Source organism: Labrus mixtus, chromosome 20, assembly GCF_963584025.1.
Source record: "Labrus mixtus chromosome 20, fLabMix1.1, whole genome shotgun sequence".
Classification (NCBI taxonomy): domain Eukaryota; kingdom Metazoa; phylum Chordata; class Actinopteri; order Labriformes; family Labridae; genus Labrus; species Labrus mixtus.
In genome coordinates this window covers 2,537,875-2,560,938 of record NC_083631.1, presented here as the reverse complement: position 1 = coordinate 2,560,938, position 23,064 = coordinate 2,537,875, and the positions used below count along the sequence as shown (strand labels likewise).

At 44.2% G+C, this 23,064-nt stretch overlaps 1 protein-coding gene across 1 annotated transcript in view; it reads right to left on the bottom strand.

Moving 5' to 3' along the window:
* Positions 1 to 4,847: 4,847 nt before the first annotated feature.
* The window catches only part of adgrl1a (adhesion G protein-coupled receptor L1a), a 92,878-nt gene continuing 74,661 nt past the window's right edge, over positions 4,848 to 23,064 (bottom strand). Inside the window, exons 10-26 of the mRNA XM_061026920.1 lie at positions 21,897 to 22,067; positions 20,706 to 20,891; positions 20,472 to 20,510; positions 18,140 to 18,320; positions 17,819 to 17,941; positions 16,727 to 16,935; positions 16,450 to 16,623; positions 15,646 to 15,855; positions 14,853 to 15,073; positions 14,484 to 14,550; positions 14,265 to 14,356; positions 13,933 to 14,101; positions 13,505 to 13,660; positions 12,247 to 12,343; positions 8,653 to 8,775; positions 7,259 to 7,276; positions 4,848 to 7,128 (exon numbers count right to left, since the gene is read on the bottom strand). Of these exons, the coding sequence (XP_060882903.1) occupies positions 6,209 to 7,128; positions 7,259 to 7,276; positions 8,653 to 8,775; positions 12,247 to 12,343; positions 13,505 to 13,660; positions 13,933 to 14,101; positions 14,265 to 14,356; positions 14,484 to 14,550; positions 14,853 to 15,073; positions 15,646 to 15,855; positions 16,450 to 16,623; positions 16,727 to 16,935; positions 17,819 to 17,941; positions 18,140 to 18,320; positions 20,472 to 20,510; positions 20,706 to 20,891; positions 21,897 to 22,067 (3,156 nt within the window). The 3' untranslated portion in view covers positions 4,848 to 6,208. The remainder of the gene's footprint in view (positions 7,129 to 7,258; positions 7,277 to 8,652; positions 8,776 to 12,246; positions 12,344 to 13,504; positions 13,661 to 13,932; positions 14,102 to 14,264; positions 14,357 to 14,483; positions 14,551 to 14,852; positions 15,074 to 15,645; positions 15,856 to 16,449; positions 16,624 to 16,726; positions 16,936 to 17,818; positions 17,942 to 18,139; positions 18,321 to 20,471; positions 20,511 to 20,705; positions 20,892 to 21,896; positions 22,068 to 23,064) is intronic.

The following is a 23,064-nucleotide window of genomic DNA, read 5'->3' as shown; positions in this document are numbered from 1 at the left end:
CGCTCACATGTCTGCATGTACATGGAGATACATAAGAGATGGTTGAAGGAAATGTTTAAGTTGGTCTTGGTAATACTGACTTTGGGTCACTGTAGTGAAAACAAAGCTTTCCTTTCTCCCAGATTAGCATGGGACCAGTCCTCCTCTTCTCCATCCTGTAAAGCTCTCACTAGTCCCTGTCCAAACACTCAGAGAGTTTAGATTCTGGGTTTTGTCTCCCAAACGGACCGCTAGCTTTTTTTCTGCATCTCTCTGATCACTTTGTGTAGTATGCTTTGGACACAGACCAGTGTTTGACAGAATCATCATCCCAACCCACAGGTCCAATCTGCATATGCATACAGTGTGTGGTTCAAGGGGGAGCTGACTCAGGATGAGGCTGGGTTGCTTGGCTTCAGTCCCTTGCTTTCCATGCTACACAGATGAGCAGCACAGTGCAGCCGTAACCTCCAGGACAGCCCATGAATAAAACATAACCACTGTATTAGAGCTTAAAGATGTCTTTTCATTCCCAGTTTGAGTCACGAGGTAGATTTACTGAAGATGATTATGCAAAGAGCAAAGCCAAAGATTATCAATAATTTCTGTGTGCTGTTTAGAAAAACTGGCACATTCATACGCACACAACCAATTACGCCTTACGTCAACACATTGCATACACACCACATCTGAGCCCCCTTCAAAACATTCCCAGAGAAACCCTGAAGCATTAACAGCGTACATTTTCAATGTTTTTTTTATTAATATGTGCTGATACAAGGTCGCTCTGACAATGCGATGACGCAAACACTCAAATAAAATCCTCCCCCCCTTTCGCCCTGACAGCTGTCAAAGCAATGAGTGTAAGCAAACAAATAAAAAATAGAAAAAACATATGAACATCATCCCTCAAAGAAAAACAGAATCAAGGTGTTATATGAACCTCAGTTTACAAATGTCGCAGTGGTACATAATAAATGATCCATTTCATAGAAAAATCACAGAAAGCTCTGGAAATGGTTGTTACATGTAGAACCCCACATGGCACAATGTCAGTACTTATCGCAATGCCTACATCCTGCTATATAAATCACCAATACACAATTATTTATTCCCATATAGCATTTCAGGGATTTCCAATACTGACCAGGTTCTACAGTACCAAGCTTTTTTTTAATGCAGCCTTTGGCTTCTATTTCAAATATCCCATTCACACCAGCTACAGCCAGCTATGTTCCCTTTAATCACAGACTGTCAGCATTTCCTGGCTGGTCACATAGAACATCACTACAGCCATGGACAGACACATGCAGGCACAAGTCAGCTCCTTCCTCGCTCTCAGAGACAGCACGACAAGTGAGAAAGAAAAAGAGGAACATTTAAAAAAAATCATGCCAACAGATTCAGCCTGCTTCTGCGTCATGTAGAGCGATGTTAACAAGCAAACGGCAGATTTGTCTTTCTCCCCTTCGGCGTCTAAAACTGCCTGACCTGTTTTCGTTTTGGACCTTTGGGTCTCTGTAAAGAATAGGGCTCAAATGATTAGCATTTGGAGAACCCCATCCTATCCAGAAGCCTCTCTGTTTCTGGCCCCACCCTGTGCTTCAAAGATGGCCGCTCGCCTGGATTTCAGGTAAGGCTCCACAGACAGATAGCATAAGAGATCAGCAGCACTATCCTCATGATGGGTTTATGCCGAACCCTTACGGATTATTAAAACTACTCTATAGGTACTGTACAGCAGTCATGTGGACATGTTACAATAGATCAATAACAAAATAGTAATACTTTATTATTGTTTTAAAAATCTATGCAGGGAAATCCTGTCACATTTATAAGCATACTAAAAATGTCCTTTTAGTCGGCTGAAGCGGCAGTGGATTTTTTGAAAACTTTTTTTTTTAAGGAAGCATCCATTCGTCCAATCAGCAGTCATATCATCTCTCACCCTCTTCATGTGGGTAAGTTGAGAGATCTGACACGCTGGCTTGATCAACAGCAACAATAAAGTGATAACCTCTGGACTGCAAACCACCAACACAAAGCCCATCCATCTCCTTATCTCCAGATCCAGCCCTGCATATCCTCTGTCTCTGCAAGCGCCCTCATCACCAGCCATCCTCTCTCTCTCTCTCTCTCTCTCTTACCGCCTATAGCTGTGACTTAGTGACATCTGGGCTCATGTTGTCCCTGCTCTGTCCCCTCCTGGGACACCCTGTGCAGACTTACAGACCCTCTGCACCTCAGCTGCTGTTAAACTCACACACCAGCATCCTGCGCCCCCCCTCTCCTGACTTCCCTCCTGGTGTGATATGCGTCACTGAAATCACTGGACAAGAAAAAAGTCTGTGTGTGAAAGGGTCAAGTCCGAGTAAGCGGACTGTAGGCCTGCTGGGACCTCTGCTGTCTAATGATAGACTGAACAATGCAGCAGCTCACTCTCCACTGACACTAAGCTGCAGGGGTGAAACAGCACTATGTCAAAGGTTGGGCATCCCACCTTTTAAACAACTCCCAATCTTAACACTGTCAGACTAGCCACGGCATGGAATGGGAATTGCGTTCAACATTTGCAGACAGGAAAAGGAGAGCAGAACAGAAACAGAGGGCGAGTTCACTGCAGTAAATTAGTACCCACGGTGTTATTATTGTAATCAGGGGTTTGGAGGGATCTGAATGGTGAGAAACTCCCATTGTGTGCGCCTCCTTCTACAGCATGAGCTGCAGACCTACTGTATAATCACTATCATTTACCACAGCAGAGCACTCCTCTGTTTATTGAGATATTAATCTGGGATAAACAAAGCTTTTGACAAAACAAATTAACATTCTCAAAGAAGTGCTGCACTAATGGAGTCCATTGAGATTGATATTAAAAATGGGGATGAGATGCAACGTGAGGGAGGGAAAGAGAAGGAGCTGGGAGGTGCTGGAAAGAGGCAGAAGCAGGCCCAAGGTGACGCACATTCCTCCTTCTCATGGGGGAGTGTCTGTCTAAACAGTGTTCCTCCCTGGGGCAGGTCCCAGCTGAGCACTGGAGATCAGCATCAGCACATTATGTCAAATACAATGAGGGAGGGATGGAGTTAATGATGATGAGAACGATGAGGATGGAGATGATGATGATGGCCGTCTTTGCGTTTCCCATTAACACTTCCACCCTGGAGTGGATTGTTTTTCAGTCCTGCTTGTTAAAATACATTCAGTTGTCCTCAGTTGACCAGAGAGAGCTGCCTCGGTACGATGCCCCGCTACTGAGCCATAAGATCCGTGCCTCACCTTGTCGAGCACTGCAGCAGAGCAGAAGACATGTGCATATTGTCCTTTCATTTGTAAACACAGTCAGCTCCCAGGTTCAGCTGCAGATCCAAGTCCTGTACCAATAAACCAGTATTGCACATATTCCCCCTATGGCTCAAGTGATGATACTCAGGCCTTTTTTTTTCTTCTTCTTTTCTTTGCCTCATCTTGCTCCATGGCCCACACAATGTTACTGACAAAAAACGATTTGAATAACAAGAATAAAAGGTGGCAAATCCTTGTAATCCCACTCCCCTTATCTGTCTTTAACCCCCTATCTCTCTTTCAGCCCCAAGAGCCACAGCTAAAAGCAGTCCTTTGGGTTCCTTTTAGAAGTGGGACAGTGAGGCACTAGCCAAATGTCACACCGCAGAGGATGCATCTATTTTCTGCTCACGTTCAGACCACACATTCCACTGTTTCAATCGGTGCAGGTTTACGAGGGAGGCAGTCAAAAGAAGAAAAAAAAGGAAACAACGCATAAATAAATCAACGTGAATAAATATTCCAAAAACATACATAAAAACTGATAAATAAACCATAACAAATGCCTATAAATATAACGTGGAAGAAGGCAAACTCTCAGTATTTTTTAAAGGTCAGACAGATTTCAGCTGGATGAAAGGAGCCTCCGAGTGGCTCCCTCTTGACAGCTAATTTCTCAAATGTATCGCTTGCATAAGGTGGCATATTGGAAAACATGTTTCTCCCGATTGCTCAACCCAGCTTGTCATTTTCATGGTATGTGGTTATCTCATGTCTCCCGAGGCTGATTTTTCCTCTCTGTACCTGAACGTCACAGAAAAAAAACAACTTCCATTTGAGGCAGGGAAGTAATGGCAGCTCTCTAAGATGAGCATCCACCTTCTCTAATGTGCGTTCAAGCGACAAAAATAGCATTTTACATGTGTGCGCACATACAAAAGATCTGGTGCACAGCTTGCTCTCGCACACACACACACATTAAGCCAGTCAGACACATTCACACTTACGCTCATGCACAGAGGAAATGAATGCATTGTCACATTACGCTCTGGAGTTATGCTGAAACGATTTTTAAGAAGCAGCAAAATGCAATATTCTCTGATAGTAAATAAAACGTCTTAGCCGTACATGCTAGAACCCATGTTGTTTAAAGTACATCATCTGGTTATACCGTCCAAAGAATACAAGAACAAACCAAATCACTGTTATGGATGCTGTTGTTCACCCACAATGCTTCATCGTGCCTGTGAGGCACAGGATGACATTTAGGAACATCTATCTCGCTTACCCCACACCTCCCGCCCCCTCCCTGGCCGCCTCTGGCAATCCCACACTGGGAATGTCAAAGGGCAAATATTAACAACATGTAACGGCTTATATTACATAAAAATTGTGCCAGGTTTTTTTTCTTTTCATTTTTATTTGTATAGCTAAAATCGACTACACATTGTAATCCCTCTCTCTCTCTCTTTCTCTCTCTCCGTTGGATCACTAGGGATTTGACACTGAATTGCACAGTGCAGGGGCACATGAGCGAGAGATCGAGCCACAGGGGGGTGGGGAGATAAAGTGTATCATTCAGGTCACAAACTCCAAAACATTTTATTTTTCTCATGTCGGTTTGTTGCAGTACAAGAAGTCATTTTTCATAGTATTTGTTACGTTTTGTTGCTTTTGATCATCTGGTGTCTATTTACATAGTAGGAATAAAGTAGATTCATGTGTGGGTCCTATGTACACATTTATACCAATTGGATCGACCAGTGTGTTTGCGACGTCTACAGTCTTGTTTGTCACAACGGCACACAGGAAACAAGTCCACTTCGACTGTCTAGGCTCTATCAGCAGAGTACAGGGAGCAGGGGGGTGGTGAGGGGGGGGGGTACCCGTTGATTCAGCAGGACCCCAAAGGATGCAGACCAAAAGTCAACAAATGTAATACTCTCTTCAAAACAATAGCAAGGCAGTCATTCAACTTTTCAAATGCCTAAAGCAAACAGAGAAGAGTGGAGAGAAAACGGCCAGTCCTTTGGATGCAGGTTCTCCTTCTGTGGAGGGGCGGTGCGGGGTCTCCTCAGTCTCCATCTCTGCCTCTACTCCACTTTTGTACATCGCTGTCGATTCACAGCAAGAGAAAATGAAGGCAACTACACTGAATCAGCTCCCACTTCCTGCTTGGAACAAAAGCTCTTGCTCCCTTTTACTTACATGGAGTACTGTTTTCACTTTCGATGTTCAGTAATGAGCACTTCTGGATGAGTGAGTGTCTGTGTGTGTGTGTGTGTGTGTGTGTGTGTGTGTGTGTAATATATGAATGTGTTTGCCTTGTGAATCTTCTAGTTTCTGTTCTGGCTCAATAAAAGATATTTTTGGCAACAGTGAAGAGCTTTCTGTGAGACATTTTTTTGGGGTTATATTATAGTACTAAAGTCCCTGTCTCCACAGCTAACTACTCCTATCAAATGAAGACTCCAAAAACACCAATGGGTGATACGAAAGGGAAATGAGAAAAAATATAAAATGATATTCTCATCTCCGCAGGCAGGTCTGAAGAGAAATTACATAAAAAACTTTTTTTTAAAGTCTGAAGTATTTGAAGGTAAAGGGGGGTGGATCGGTACATTCAGAGTGCTGGACTTGGCCTTAGGGTACCAGAGGAACTGGGGAGGGCTGGGGGTGGAGAGAGGCGCTGAATGCACTGCTGAAAAACATCCATCACTCATCTCCATAAGAAAGGGGAGGGTTAAAGACAAAGGCTGAGTCTGCAGAGTCAGCCCTGACTCCCCCTGAAGGTCACTCTGTTTGCTCATCTGTTAGTTAAATAAAAATCAGAGAAAGAAGGCAACCAAACAAGCAGAAAGTGGAGAGACGCGAGAACGAGGTGGGCTAAGAGGCAGCTCTGGCCATCACATTAGAGTCTCAGACTTCCTCCGTCAGGCTCCAGTCACAGGCTGGTGACCAGCTGCATCTGTCCGTCTCCCTCACTATGTGCAGGCTCCTGAGCCGCATGTCCCTCCCCACTCGGTCTACGTGCTTGGGCCTGGTAGAAGGTCTGCATTGGGGCCCCCCGAGAACCCAAGGCAGGCCTTCCGGAGCTGTAGTATAACTCCTCAGGGGGCTGAGCCGAGCGGGGCACCACCTCCAGGGGCTCAGGACTGCTGTCTGGGTAAGGTGAGTCTCGCAGGTTTGTGATGCTGGTGTACAGGGAGTCACGTGCAGGCGAGTCTGGTGCTCTGTTGCCTCCCTGCACGCTGTTACTCTGGCCACTGTGTCCGCTGTGTCCCAGGCTCTCAGTGAGGTCGGCCGTGTAGCTCTCGGACTCCTCTGGATCGCTTTGGTAGAGGACAGACTGGGCTCGTTGTAACAGCAGGGGCTCCTCAAGAGCTTTATAAAGCAGCTCCACATCCTGAGGTGTGCGCTGCCGTCCCTCTCGAAGATAGTCCTCATCTTCATCCATACTAATGGATGGCTCTGGCCCGACCCCCGTCGTCCCCTGACCCACCCCACCATGAGGGCGTCCTCTGGCCAGGCTGCCACACATTCTGTCCCCTACGTCACCTCCGCCTCCTCCACTTCCTCCCACACCACCTCTCAGGTTGTTGTGAACGAGCTCAGAGATGATCATCTTCTCGAAGGCAGCTGCATCAGAGAGGTTTCGTCGGATGCCTCCACCTCCCATGGTCTCTGAGCCGCGGGCATTGAAGAGGGCAGGGGGACTGTCTCCGCCCCCGCCACCAAGGAAGTCGCAGCTGCCCCCACCTCCACCCCCCGGGCCACTGCGCAGGGAGTAGCTGTTGTTGAAGTTACCATTCAAGGGCAGTGTTTCCATCCCACAGGGTTCGCGGGCCTTTGATAACGTGCTTTCTAGACCGAAACACAAACAGAATAAACAAGAGGACAATAAAGGGCGTTATTAGCATTTGGTCATATTCAACTGTCAGTTAGAGAAGAGGGATTCATGTGAGATGCTAATATTTAATTGAATTACACTTACTTGGGTCACGGAAGGTTCCTGTGGAACCAGAGGAAGTCATGTGGAGTGAATAAAATGAGAAGCACAAGTCAGTAAGTTCTTTAATGATGCAACATTAACTTGATGTATTCATTTTTAGGACATTTCAAAGGGGAACCATTAACAGAATAAAAAATATCCTCGCTCGTCCGCCCCTTTTCTTTTCCCTACATCTCTCTCAGACTCTCATATCCAACTTTCCAACTTTGAATGTACACGCAGACACAAAGAGCCACATTAACTCTGATTTATGCAGAATTACTCCTGTTTTTCTGACATCATATTCCTCCAACATGTACATCCAAGCCACAAAAGATACTCTAGGTGCTTATTTTCTACTTACAGAGACACCTGGATGCATACATAATTCATACAAAACCTTGTACAGTAGCGGTGATGTTTATTTTACGATTTCCCTTCAGTGCACCAAAGGTGTTTTTGCTGTGGTATTTGGGTGCTTTTTCACCCAAATAGCACCGCCTAGGAAAAGCAAACGCCACAGCCACCCAAAAAGTGAGAAGGCTGTTCATTTTTTAAATCTAAAGCGTAGAATGACTTTAATCAACTTTCTTCTTCGGTGGTGCCGTGGGTAATTAGACATTCTAATGAAGTGCTCTCTCTCTGCTTCCTCTCCCACTCTCTTCTAAAAATGTCTTGGCTGCCAGGCAGTGGCCATCAGGCTTGACATATTGAGCAAGGGGGCTTTAAAATATTTAACAGAAACGGCGCTTTAAATTTCAGTCCGCAGACACTGGGCCTGATACTCTGCGGGTGCACACTCGGGCACAGCAACCAGCTCCAGACAATTTTAGTTTTCCCGTACAAAGTGAATGTAGCTAGGAGGGGGAGGAATCACCAGAACATGTCTGATTCTGAAGGTTTAGACATGCACATAATAGTACCAGTGACATGGCACTGCACCATGGGATGTTTAGTCTGAGAATGAAGAAAGTACACATTATCAGTGATCACTCATAGCTAACTGACCCACTCCATTTTGGACTGTCCTTCGCCACGGGGACACAGTCTGATCCCTAAATGCGTCAAACTACTTTTTCTGCCTTGGACGGGGGAAAACTGTCGTCAACATTTCTGGCAGTCACAGCTGTAGCTAAACTTCTCATCAATTTGTGGCTGTTCTTATGAAGATTTGAGATCTGACCAGATGGCTGGTTGGGCTGTAGGCACTGTTTGGCTCTGTTCTGCTCAGCCTAGTGAATCCGTCTGACAGCTACATCAAACAAAACAACACACCAACATGTGCAAGCACACGCACACACTATTGCGAAAGAGTGTTTGACTATACCACATCAAAAAACTGCATAATGGACAGGAGGATGCACAGTGTATATAAAAAGCGTTAATGAGGCGCTAACCAGTAGAGTTGAAGACGCCAGGCGAGGGCGGGGTGAAGCTCTCAGCCAGCAGAGTGTTGTATGGAGAGGTACCAGTGCGAGTCTGTAACACCGGGTTTGTCAGAAGGTGGTTGCCCATGGTCGCTGCAAGACACAAACATTTCACAAATGAACGTCATCGTAAAGAGGCCGTTATCTTTCGATACAAATGCACGCAGAGCAAGCAGAAGCAGAAACACTGAATACAATAGCCGTAACATTTTGAATTTCACATTCCTCGACTCAGTAATAACATCTGGAATCATAAAAATATTTACTGTTTATTCAGATGGGGGTATTTTTGTTATGCCGTTGCTTTATGGAGTAATGCATTTCACAGTATTCTCCTCAATGTTTATGCCTCCTGATTGTAACCTTTGAGTAAAAATACAATTGCAGGGGAAAGGTTCTGTTTGGAGCATTGCCAGTCATTTTTTTTCCTCCTTTGGCTCCTGACAATGTAGTCAGATGGGGAGAACAGTAATGCATGCCATTATGTAGTCTAGGGGTGCAGCCATTGAGACACAGTTAATTTCCCAGTGAAATGTGAATGCCACTACAAGACAAATATAATTCAAAGAAATGGCACACTGAGAATGTTGTATAATGCCCATGTATGGCTCCAGCCGGAGGCAACTCGAACAGAAATGCCATGAAATTAAAAATAGGACAGCATGACGGAGAGTAGTCCAAGGCAAAGTGCAACCTTCAGGTCTCAGGCCTACTGTTCATCACACAGCAAGGGAGCAGGGGATTCTAAAAAAAAAATAAAAAAAATATGCACTCACATACAGCTATTTATTTGTCATTTCCCCTCCTCTTACACTTCCCCTGTCCATCTTTCTGGCATGCCAAACAAACCCGTCTCCCTCCATTCTCTGGCTCATTCTGCTGTGTCTTGACTCAACCACATTTTCTCAGTTCCCCGTGCCAGATTTTAACAAACAACACCAAATTAGTTTGGATTAGCCGTCTGTGTGTATACCTCATAGGAATATCCTGCAGGAAAATTAAGGGAACTGGCTTTAAGTGGGGAGAGAAAGTAGGGCAAGGGGAATCAGGGGAGGCTGTGTGTGAGAGAATGTGTGTGCATGTTCTACACGCATCGTCTTCCGGACACATTACTATTGTCAGGAAGAGATTGTGGTTCATAAAGGAGTGAAGTGGAGAAATCAAAGAGATCTGAGATTGGAGTGATAACAGCATTGCGTCTTTTCTCCAGATTTGGCCTCTTTAATTACTCCTCCATGATAGTGCCTCTCTCTCTGTGTCTCTCTTTTCCTCTGCTTCCCTCCTGCGCTCCCCTTTCGACTTTCTTTCACTTTCTGCCAACTAACAAACTTTTTCTGAGAAGCACAGAAAATAAAGGCTTCACAGCACAGTTGCTTGTGTTTGACAGCACAACATGAAATGATCCACATTGCGCCTCCACCACGCCTGGTGATTGCTCTATCGTGACGAAAAAACCCTAGAAACCAACCTGCCCAAACACAAACGAAGACAGCACTCACACAAACGCACATTCATACACACACACACACACCTCATCCAAACCTACCTCGTAGCACCCCTCTCTTCCTCACCCCCTGCCTTGATCCTGTCACTCCTCTCAATTAGAATAATTACCCCCTGTTCGCTCACACGCTAATCAGTTCATTAAAAGGAAAATGGATGAAATTAGCATAGAGAGTGACGGCTGATTTAGCAACTGCCTCGATGTCATCATCAGCAGCCCCCCCCCCCCAACTCCACCCTCATCTCCGGAACCTGAGTCAACCTTGATAGCATTCCTGTCACTGAAGGCTGCGGCGGTGACGCCACCAGTTGCTGAGGCTGAGACAACGGGTGACTTCACACGTCTCACAGATCTTAAATAACTGCTATTGCACTAGTCAGGTTTCTGCGTGGAGTTCAGAGGGGACTGCATGAGTCAATGCTATAACACAAGGTGATACAAATGTGTTTGGTTGTGATCAATGCAGTGCAGCTTTAAAAGGGTCAGATCAGTGCAAACTGGCAGTTAACTCACAGGTGTAATTACCACCACAGTACATTGCTATTAAAGTATTGTGCTATAATAACATCAGAGCACATGCACATCTATAATATACCACTAGACTGATCAAGGTGTTTATCTCAAGATGGAATTATCTTCCTTAATTTGGGGCGGCTGTTGCTCAGTTGGTAGAGTCATCGCCTCTCAACTGGAAGGTTGAGGGTTTGATCCCCAGCTGGGCAACATGTCCGATGTGTCCTTGGGCAAGACACTTAACCCCGAATTGCTCCCGCTGCTGCGGTGGAGGTGTATGAATGGGATTAGTTACGTCTGATGGATGATACTACATATCGACCCAACCATCAGTGTGTGAATAGTGTGTGACACGCAGTGTAAAAGCGCTTTGAGTAGTCGGAAGACTAGAAAAGCGTTTTATAAGCTCAAGTCCATTTACCATTTAATGTGAGGAACATTGGTTTATACATCTAAGTATAGGAACAATATAAAATGTGCTTATATATCTGACTGATGCACCATAACAGTCTAACAGTTCAGTGCAAATCACTGCAAGTGACTGAGACAATCTGTATTGAGACTTGGGATATTTATCCTCATCCTTGTGCGAACTAAGTTCTTAAGTAGATTTTTAAAAAAGGGAAATAAAAATAGAATAAACAAGTAAGGCAAAGACGGATGCATCTATTTCATCATTTCACAGAGAAATGCCTCGAAGCGAGGAGGTACAGCGAGTACTTCGTCTTCCGCCACTCAATTAAAGTGATCTAAGACGTAGTCGAGTGGCTACATTTACTCTTTCTCAAAGTAAAGCTGGTATTATTGCCTTCAGAAATAAATACATATTAAATCAGCCTAATTTAATCAACGGGAAAATGAAATCACTGAGAACAATGACACGCCCACGTACATATACTAATTAGTGAGTGTTTGAGCTCAGTGTATTCATGCTGTTAAGTGCTTTCACTGACCAGAGGCTGCCACTGAAACCCTTCGCCCACTAGCCTGCCTCCCACCGTATGTAATTCAATTTAAGCTACATGTATTGCTGCTAACTGCTATTCGCTGCCCGGACCACTGACTTCGAGGCATGTGAACACATTCCTCATAATGTTGTGTCCTGTAATATGTGCACATTCAAAACTGGATTACAGTGATTTGCTTTGGCTCTGTCCCCTATTCTGGGGGGGGGGGGGGGCTTTGGCTCAGTGGTAGAGTTGGTAATCTCTCAACAAGAATATTAGGGGTTTAACCCTCAGCCTGGCAAGATACTGAACCCCAAAACGGCTCCTGCTGCTGCATCAGCAGTGTGTGAATGTTTATGAATTAATGAGTTAATACTAATGGACACTTTTCATAGCAGCCTCTGCCATCAGTGTGTGAATGTGCTGTAGAAAGGTGCTTTGAAAAGTCAGAAGACTAGAAAAGTGCTATACAAGCTCTTTACCATTTATGTTCCCAGGCTTCGGTTCGGCTGTGTATATGAGCACCTTGGTGTTTGTGTGCATTAAACCGTGAATAACTTAACGGAGGGGAAGGAGAGCAGTGACAGAGGGAGGCCTCACCACGGTTGAGTGTCGGGGTACTATTGATATCTCCCGCCATGAAAGAAGATTCCGTCTGCTTCCGAACCGTGTCGTTCCACATCCTGCGGATCCGACTCTGGAAGAAGGAGCACAGCGCAGTGAGTGGCAGCAAACAGACAACAAGTTAAATATAGATACGCAGCGGGTAGACTTTGGTACTCAGTGGGGCTGCTGTAATCAAAACTGTAGGGCTCACTCTAATCTGCACAGAACAACACGGCAGACAAAGAGTTTGAGGTGCTAGGTGAAGAGGCGCACAGTTATGTCATGTAATCAAGAGAGGGGGGGGATAATAAACTCGAGATGTGTAAGACACGATTGCAGCAGCTGATACAGTTCTTATTTAAAAGTGTCTCATTAAAGTGTGGGGAAGCTTGTTTGTTTATTCTGAAGACTGACTGTCAATGTGTGTCTTTGCCAATTGTGCATATGCCATCATGCTAAGTATAACCGGATGTCTAGTATGGTGCCTGTGTCTATATATAGCCTGTGGACTTCAAAGAATATCATTATTAATGAGTCATCTCCTCTGGTAAGCTCAGCGCTGCCAGAACTTGATAGAAACATAAAAGTGAAAATTCTTCCCAAAGAGAGGAACACGCTGGCTGATTAGACCAGATCTGCGAAAGATATGTCCAATGAACATGACACGATGTTGCATACTGTAGTGCCGCTCTGTCAGCGACAACAAAATGTATTGTAACATTGGTGTCTCGCATGCTGCACATCTTTTAGTCTTTGGTAAAGGAGAAAAACAAAAACTGTGGGCTGAAAGTAAGTAAATGTGAGCGCTTTGCCGAGTAATCAGTGAGTCATTGGTATTGATCAGCAATCAAACCCCCACAGATAAACTCATCTTGTACTTCACAGTCTTACATAACAGACATTTAAAGCAAAGAGAAGATATACAAGCAGGGTTTGTAAATTTCCCTTGTTTCCTAGGCGATTTATTTAGTTTTGACACCGTCTTTGACACTGCTCTAAAATAAAATAAAAATCTGATATTATCAAAAGAGTCATTTGACGCATGAAAATGGATTTTCATTCCATTCCACTGAAACACGCTGATTTCCACTGAAACAATTTTTCCACATAGAAAGACTCACTTCATGTTTGCACAAAGAAGAATTTTTTTTTTTTTAAATCTCAACAGCGGTCTGATTGATGTGTAAAGCTTAACGAGGGTACTGCTTTGTGTGTGCGATCCTCATTGTGTGCTGATCTTTCCTTCCCCCACCTGTCTGTGGGCTGCTGCGTGGCGAGCTTGGCTGCCGCTGTAGTAGCGGTTGTTGGCACGCAGGCCCGAGTTCTTGAGGGAGCCGTGGGAGCTGGTGGTGGAGGTGCGGCTGCAGCAGTAGGAGTGACGCAGACACTTGCTGTACTCCTTATGGACCTGTAAAAAAATAATAATAACACCATTGGCACAGTGGGTTAGCTGTAAAACCACTCATGAACACAAACACTTAGTTTAAATAGCCTGCACCCAATGTAGAGCAAGAGAGGCTTTTAACACTTTGCAACAGCAACATTTAATTACTGCAATCACTCAGAACATTTATACTTATTATACATCAGATATGCACATCCATCCATCTATCTCCACATAGCTCTTTTAAGCTTATTCACAAAATTACATTCATAGTTTATAACAATTTGTGTCCTTGCCTTCTTTTGCAGGGCACAGTGGAAGATGAAGATGAACATGCCCTGGAAGGCATTGAAGGTGGTGAACAGGTAGGCCATGATAACCGTGTTCTCATTGATAAAGAGGAGGCCAAAAGCCCACGTCAGCCCGAGCAGGAACAGCAGAGCAATGGCCCCCAGAGCCCACGACCTGAGGAGATGGACGAGGAAAAGAATGACTTGATATGCAGAGAAAATGAACCAAGAGAGGTACATTTGATGATGTTAAAGTTGAAGTTATTTACAAACTTGCTTTAGAAAAGAAAAAAAACATGCACCTCCATCAAGGCTTCCCATGATTTATTTGAACTCACTTAATGTTGTCCAGACGGCTAGAGTCAGGTTTGAGAGCTGAAGAGTTGCGGATCATCTTGTGTAAAGTGATCATGAGGAAAATGAGGTTGAGCTAAGGAGAGAAGACGCAACAAATCAATATAAATTTGACTGACTGTTCACTGTTAAAAAGCTCAAGAATATAAAGGTTTGCATACAATACAGAGGGGAATCACACTGTCTGACAATAAAGCTCATACCATAATCACAAATGAAACGGGTCCAATGAAGCTCCAGATGAAGTAGTTATCCACTCGAAGCCAGCATCTGGAGTAGCACAGAGGAGAACAGGGAGTTACACACAACTGAGCTCATGAACAAAGACACACTCTCAGACATGTGCACACACATGCATATCCATGCACGCACACACACACTGTTTCCCTGTCTCAGCGGATTATCTTATGAGGGCTAATCATCGGGCTTTGGCTAAGTGTGTTCAGAAAAGCCAGTCCACGGGGAGGTGCAGGAGTTGGTCGCACAGCAGTGCATATTACATTTCCAGCTGGGGGAATAGCATAATCCTACTTCTCAATCTGCAGGTGCAAAAGGCCTGTCTTCACACGTACGCTTTCTTGGTCCCATAGCTCCTGTAGTCTATGGCTGCCGAGATGCCCACCACCAGTGCAGGGAAGCAGTAGCCGCACAGATAGTAGTACTTTTTGCGGGAGTACTCGCTCTCAAAGACCTCCACCAGCATGAGATAGAGCTGCACACCCTCCAGACACATCCAGGAGAAGGCAGCCAAGAAGAAGAAATGCAGAAGGCCAGCAAAGATGGGGCAGGCAATCTGAGGAGAGCAGCAGGAGATAGAGAGAAGAAGAAGAAGAAGAAGGAGGAGAAGAAGAAGAAGAAGAAGTAGAGGGAAATATTAAGGTGAAGGTGGAGAAACAGTTCAGAGTACGACATATAACTGGGTAAAAAAGCAGAAGAGGACAGAACTGAGTCACTACCAGAAGTACATCTGGACATTCAGAGAGGAAAAAGGAATGCTGCCCCCTGGGTGACTGGCTCTGTGCATATTATTGAGAGGTAATTTCTACCCAGTGCCATTAATGTTTTATAGACTTCCATGATGAATCCGCCTCAAATTATAGTTTCACTGTCACCATTCAATAAAAGAAAGCCTTTCAGTTATATAGTGCTGTCATTTTCAATAAACTTTGAAAGTTGCCAGGCACAAAAACTGACAAAATCTGATGACTCACTTTCACAAGGGGCACAGGTATGTTTTTAAAGATGGGGTTGTACTACAGTGCTTTTTAAAAAGGGCAGTAAACTTGAGTTATGTATGACCTTATCCCATAAAAAATATGAATCTTCGGCAGTTATCAGGTAAACATGCAGGTAAACAACACTCACATGATATTCTGTTTTGTCGATGCCGATGAGGAAGAGCAGCTCGGCGATGAAGAGGTTGATGCAGAGGTTCTTATGGATGGTGTTGCGGTCGGTCTGCAGTCCCCTCAGGAAGCAGAAAGTGGAGATGCAGATGGCCAGACACACGAGGGAGATGACGATCCCCACCCACGTGATCACAAACAGGATCAGTTCGTGCATTCGCCCCTGGTACTGAGGAGTTGGTGCAACAAAACAGGGAAGAAACGTGGGGGAGGAAAAACAAGAAAAAGAGGGACAGCACAATCAGACAAATTGAGAAGACAAAATATGGGATAAGACAGCGGAATAGGAGACAAGGCGTGCAGAGATAGATGGGAGAACATAGGAGGGCGGAAACAATAGGGGGAGAGACAGACAGAACAGGGGGAGGGGAGAGAAAGAGTAGAATTGCTTTTTTTTAATATTTGTAAATATATGCAAGGAGCTAAAGTGTAGAGACAAGAGACAAGACGTCCTGAAAAAAAAAAAAACATGACATTCAAATTCATGTGAATGTCAGCTCGAGGTATCAGGACATGAATTTGTAAGCATGTGCCTCCCTGAATGTGGGAGTGAAAGAGGGAAAAGAGAAAATTCAAAACAAAGAGCTTGTCAGCCTTGAGAGGATACATTTATGTGCATGTGTGTGTGTGTGTGTGTGTGTGTGTTTGTGTGAGGGTGTGTGACTGAGAGTGAGTGAACGCTAATGCTTCCACGACTGAACGTCCGCATAAATTACAGGGATTCCATTTTAACCGTGAGTCCGCCCCGCCCTTGTTTACTCACATCGGGCTCGTGGTGAGCCATGAGCACGGCGAAGTTGGTGAGGTGGCTGCAGGAGCAGGTGGTGTGTGTGCTGTTGGTGTCCAGCAGCCTGCAGCCCTGCGACGACCACTGGCCTGTCATGGAGCGCTCCGAGTAGTTCCAGAAGGAGCAGTTTGGAGTGTAATAATTGTCCATCTGCAGAAAGAGGGAAAACAAAGAGAGGGATGATGGGGAAAAGTCAATTTGAGTGCTTTAAACGGATTGTAAATGAAGCGCTTTAAGGAATGAAGAAGGGCACCTGTAGGCGTTTGAGTGTAAAGACCACTGGCTCGGTGAGAAACACTCTGCTGGACTCTTTGTTGATGGAGGCAGCAATTACATGGGAGTTAACCGCCAGACGCTTCTTATCGTGACTCGGCCCCTCCACCTCCATCTTCACTGTGGCATTCTCAGTAGAAAGGAAGGAACCCAAGTTTTTGTATAGAATGAAAACCACCTTGACTTGTCCTGCACATTTAGAGAGAAAAACATGGATAGAGAGAGAATGAATAAGAAGCAAAAAAAACAGGCAGATTTCATATTGAGGGTGGATACAGGTGATATAAAGGGAGGGGAGAGGGAAAAAAAAAAGAGCAAACACAAAAATGGGGGCATAATATGGTAATGGTGGCGAGAGTGACAGAGATAGAGAGTGGGGAGTGACAGGACGAGCGAGCGGGAGACAGAGAGAGAGAGTTAGTGAAGGTTAGAATGATGGTAAGGACCGTTTCATTTTGACTGGTGGAAGAGAGCAAGATTTAATGTGGAGGGCAATGGAACATTCATCCCTCAAGCATTCACAGATCTCTTATTATTCCATATGAATATTTCATGTGCGTTTGTTTCAATCATTCTAATCTCGTTCCCACTGCAGAGCCAAGCGGAGACAGAAAACAGAAAAGGGTACGGGATGAGGGGGCCATGGAGGGAGGAGGCGATGAGATGGGGAAGGAGTGTGTGTGTGTGGGGGGGGGGGGGGGGGGGCTTAAAACAAGAGAGATGAGAGAGGGGGATAAGATGGCGGAGAGACGGAGCGAGGGAATGGAATGGGGATGAGAGAAGAGAGGGAGTGCTGAGATTGCTCTGTCAGACTGGGGCCGATTGTAATCTACACGCCTCCCCAGCTATTCTATTAAGACTGCTGTTAAGAAACCATCAAGAAAAGAAATTGTCTCAGCACTTTTGTTAATCTGATTAGCCCATTATTATGAACCAATAACTTAGTCAACTGCATGCAGATTGTTTTAAGCTCCCTTGAAAATGCAAATGGAAACATGAGAGTGGGCTGCACGGGACAGTGTAATTTTGTCAGGCCTTTGGGTGGGGATGGGGTGGAGTAAGAGCTGCTGACCGTTGCGACTGTACTGTTTAATAGTGGAAGCTGATAGCTGGATGGTGCTGTCGCCGGCATAGTTCTGTGGGAAGGACAAATCCTGCAGGTCCATCTCTGTGTTCAGAACATGCACCTCCAGTTCTGATGGTGGAAACACAGTACGAAAAAAAAGTATTAAAAAAGGTATTAAGACTTTTCTGCTGACTTTTATATAAAAAATTAAAAAAAACACCCCAGAGAGAATGAAGAGTCATAACTTAGAGGTATATTGCAATAAAGTGGATCAAACATCAGTTCAACCACAGAGCCAGTACTCCATCATAACAATTTCTTTCTTACCAATGCTGGGCGCTCGGTCAGAGAAGTGATTCCCATACATGTTGTTGGCGAGCAGGAAAGCCCCTTTCTCCAGGACATCCAGTAGCATGGTGGCAGTGTGGGCCTGCTCTGTGCTGTTCATGTCCTGCCATGACTCCAGGGCCTCAGGACGGAGCAAGTTGTCCACTGTCTGCACCACAGCCTGGAACATGCAGGGGGTTTAGCATTCATCACTACTGTATTACTGGGAACACTCAACAACAAAGTGAAACCAGACATAGATACACCTAAAAACATACAACAATACCACCAGAGACATCAAAATGTCTGTTTTTAGGGGTCTTTATAGATATATTTTTTGCCTTTATAGAGAGATAGGACACTGGATAGAGTCAGAGATCAGGGAGAGAGAGTGAAAGGAGCCACAGGCTGGAATTGAACCTGGAAACTTGCAGAAGAGGTTATGACATTAACTGAACTATGGTAAAAGGAAATCATTACAGATCAAAAACTAAATGAAAACAGCTAGAAGGAAAGAAAGAGGAACGTAAAAGTAAAATGTTTGATGTCACAAGGTGGATATGACTTCAGACTAATGAGATGGCTAAAGGTTTGAAGTGAAAAAAGCCAATCAAATACGTAGCACTGTCGTTCTTTTCCATAGCTGTTAGAAGATGTTATCGAGTCTTACCTACGGTGTGCATAAAGCCTGGCACACACTAAAAGATTTTTAAAATCTTAAATGCTGAGAGACCTCACACACAACAGTGTGCCTAAAGGGACAAAGTGGCAAAAAAAAAAAAAAAAAGCAACAAAAATAACAAAAAAGGCAACAAAAAAAACCAACACATTTAGGACCTTAATTGATTGCGATTAATTAATACAATAATGCTGAGAGCCCTGATCAAAATGAAATTTATTTGAAGGTTATCATGAAATAAAGATGCTTTCCTTGGGACCGATCATATAATATTCTAGGTTTTGTGCTGTTTCGTGCACAAATCAAGAAAAGGTGGGAATAGTTCAGTAGAAAAGTGTTGAGAGTGATGATTCAGAGATATCTAGTAGCAAATCATTAGACAATGGTGTCTAACAGTTTGTTCACAGATTTCAGGGCTTGCCATTAGCTATTAATTAGCTATTCCGTTATTCTCAGTTAATACTTGATTTCATTATTACCCCTTGGTAATTACTCTGCTTTTGTGTCAACATGTTTCTTGATTACCTCAAAGTACAAAGTCTCCATTCGTCTGCTACAATTTCCCAGAAACTCTCCACTCCCCTGCACTTCATTTATTACTGTGCTATGTCAGACATATTACCATTCTATTTCACACTTACAATTCATTTAATGGCAATTTTGATGGTTGTATCAGCTATCCAATTTATTGGAGTAGCCTGCTTGATGAATCATGTAATTCTCCTGCTCAGGCCTCTCAAAATGAAGGATTGACTGCTGCATGGAATAAAGAGCATCGCCGTTAACAAAAATGAATTTTGCATCAGAATGCACTCCATCCTCTTCAGAAGGAGAAAAAAAGAAAGATGGAGGGTGTCTCTGCTTTGTCTTCTGAACGCTGTGGCTATGCTGAGCTACCTTGCAGCAAGTGACGAAAAATAATGATCTGTAACGTACTACACAGCAGCCTTAACATTCATCTTGCACCAACAGAGATCAGATGTGGTGCCATATTACAGCTGCAGACAGGTCAAGAAACAAAGCAGCAGAGTGCCGCATTTGATCATTACAGAGCAGCATACAGACCTTTTCATGATATTACATTACGGCTTTCTCAGAACCAGAGATATTGCACAAATATTGGAAAAGCACAGGAGTGTGTGGTAACACAAATCGTTTCCCTTCATACTATCGTCAAATTACATTCTCTCAGATCCACTGATATTGTACCTTATTGTGCAAAACAATGAGAGCAACACTGGTATTAGATAGTTAGGTTCTACCCCTAGTCCACAGAGCTAAGATTATGTCAAAGACTGATGACTTCTGCATTTGCTCAACACACATTTCAAAGATATGTACACCATGAGCAATAAAAAACTACAAATCAGCCCTCACTGCTCTGGGAAATATTACCCCAGCATTTAAATACTGTACATGCTGTCGGCCAGCAGTAATACCAAAACTCACACACACTGCTCTTCAGCACAAACCAGAAATACTCTAAGTGATGATTCCAAAGGCAGTATAAATCACAATACAGAGCACTGAGCCAGAGGAATCTCATCCACAAACCTAGTCTACCCGAGGATTTATCTTGCCTCAGTTATTGTAAGTCACAGAGTAGTCCTACTCCACTGGCATGTAAGCAGGCAGATGAAGGAGAAAAGCTACCTGGATGTAGGCTCGGCAGGTCCTCTCTCGCTTCTGGAGCTAGAAAGGGAGAAAACAGAGCCAGGAATTAAAGAGCTAAACAAAGAAAATGGTAAATTAAAAAGCCTCTCTTCCTTTCATGTGCACTAGGGGGGTAAATTCCCATTAACCTCTGCCTCCTTTTCTAATGCTTGAATTAAATATAAGCACAGGAGCGCTTGTGTTCTTTTCCTCAGTGTTTACACTTTCTTCTACCTTGTTGTAGTTCCGTGCAGCCGACTCCTTGTTCCCCGGCCTCAGGGCCTGAAGCTGGGCATCCAGTATGTCTAGCAGTTGCTCGATGAGTCGCACGGATGAGCTGACATCTCCGGCCTGGACGCGACCCCGTGTGTGGTTCACCAGCTCTCCCGCTATGTTGGCAGCATTCTCACCGCTCTTTATCTGCAGGAGCAAACACGTACATATTTAGAGATACAGTGATAGTACATGGATTACAAAAACAGGACTGTGATTTAAAATGAGTTCAATTGAAAGCGGTACGATAACTAAACTGTTAATTTTTTTTCTTGCATTTCGAGCTTGTCTTTGTACTAACCAACATCATCCATCATTTATTAAGTTACTGGATTTTTCTGGAAACCCTTTTTAAAAAATGTGTATTAGCAGCCCCTCTAACGCCATTCCAAACAATGGACCTTGAACACATCTTGAGGTTGTTTCTTGGTTCTGTTTTACTTGCAAATCACACCTTAAGCCACCACTTTACAATTGCAATTGATTTTCGCCAAAAGGAGAAGGTTTAATGGATTCATCCGATGATGTTGCTTTTGAACGTGATGCTTCTCGCCCCCTCTAGGGACATGCTCACACTTAAAAACCTTGGAGAAGACCAAATGGAGGGCATGCAAGGCTAAATAATCTTAGTTTACTCCTGCAGAAATGTAGCTGAGTAGGTCTTTTGTTAAAAACTTCAAATGTTTATGGAGTTCCTGAAGTCAAATTCATATAAATAATTGGGATTAATAAGATTAATACATAGTATATAGCAACACGGTGTATTAATTTAAATAGCAGTGAGCCCCTTTGAATTCATTGGTCATCATCTGGTGTTTATTTCCTGCACAAGTATAATACACATTATTAGACTTTAATGGAGAAATTGAAGTGGCAGACTACCTTGCAAGCCGTGAGGCCCAAAGCCTGACTTCAAAAAATAATTTAACCTAGCTGTAATTAAAGTATAACAGTGAAAAGAGAAAGTTAATTAAGTATCAAGAGCAGATGCCTTGTAATAAAGGGACGGTTGAAATGAGTCTGTATTTTAATCAGGCCAGCCTTGGAGATATGGTAATGTGTGTGTGGAGGTGGACAGGGAGGAGGGTCGGGGCACTGGGGCAGAGGAAGGGGACAGACCCTTGTCTTGGGGGGTACGGCTGCAGGTCTCACCTTCTGGGCCACCTGGTTGACCCACGGGGAGGTGCAGTTACTGAGGTCAGGACCCCGCGGGTTCCACATGACCTGCTCCTCCAAGCACTGGAACGAAGCGATGCCTGGACGAGCAGAGGGAGCAGAAACAGAGGAGGGGAAAGTAATGGAGAGATAATAAGCATTAGCTGTCTGCAATTAAAGGGTAAAGTGTGGAGGAGAGGGATGAGCACCAAAAAGTGCGATAGAGTTATTATTTTTTTTCAGCCGAGGAAAAATGAAATGGAATGAATTTTAAAAATTCAATACTCAAAGTGTGTGAAGGCGAGAGTGAAGATGATGGGAGGAGGTAGAGTAAAAAGTCTAAGGGAAAATGGGTCAGAAGTGGAAAAAGGTTGAATAATAGAGTGTAGGGCAGTGTGAAAGTGGGGGAAGAAAAAGGGATGAAGAAGATGGCAGGAGGGGAAACAGGCTTTCATGCTCTAAAAGGAATGGTTTAAGAGGAACATGTGCAGACATAACACATAACATTTACCTTGTGCACACAGACACACACTGAAGACAGCAGGCATGATCCCTCACTGTCAAATAAAAACACCTGGAGGGAAGCACCTTAAACCAACCCCTCGTTTCCAGCTCGGTTTTTCTGTTTAGTTACAAGGGTTCAGAGAAGGGACACCACGCGGGGATAAAACCAGAGAAGGGTCTATCTCTGCTGCCGCTAACACAAATACCCGACGTCAAGTCACAAAGACGAGGCAGAGAAAAGAAGAGAAGACAAACCACAGAGAGAGAGAGAGAGAGAGAGAGAGCAGGAGATAAGAAGCCTGAAGAGCAGAGCCGACAGAGACAATGGAGCAACGCTTCACAGTTGTGGAAGGATCAGAGCAGATGTGGCGTTGCATTTCATTCCCCCCTTTTTTTCTCTCTTTCCCACAAATTTTTCCTCCTCTCGCCGGCTTTTCTCTATAGTCTCCTCCATCGACCGCAGATTGGGTTTGAGAGACCTGCCAAGATGTGGCAATTAAGCCAGCTGCTAATTTAATGTTTATTGCAGTTTTTAGCAGAAGAGAACATACAGAAACAGCGATTGGAGAGGAAACCGTAGGGGGAGAGTCTTTTTTACTGTGACTAAAGAGAGCCTTTTGATGGCTGCATGTTTGGAGGTATAGAAGCTAGCATAAAGGGA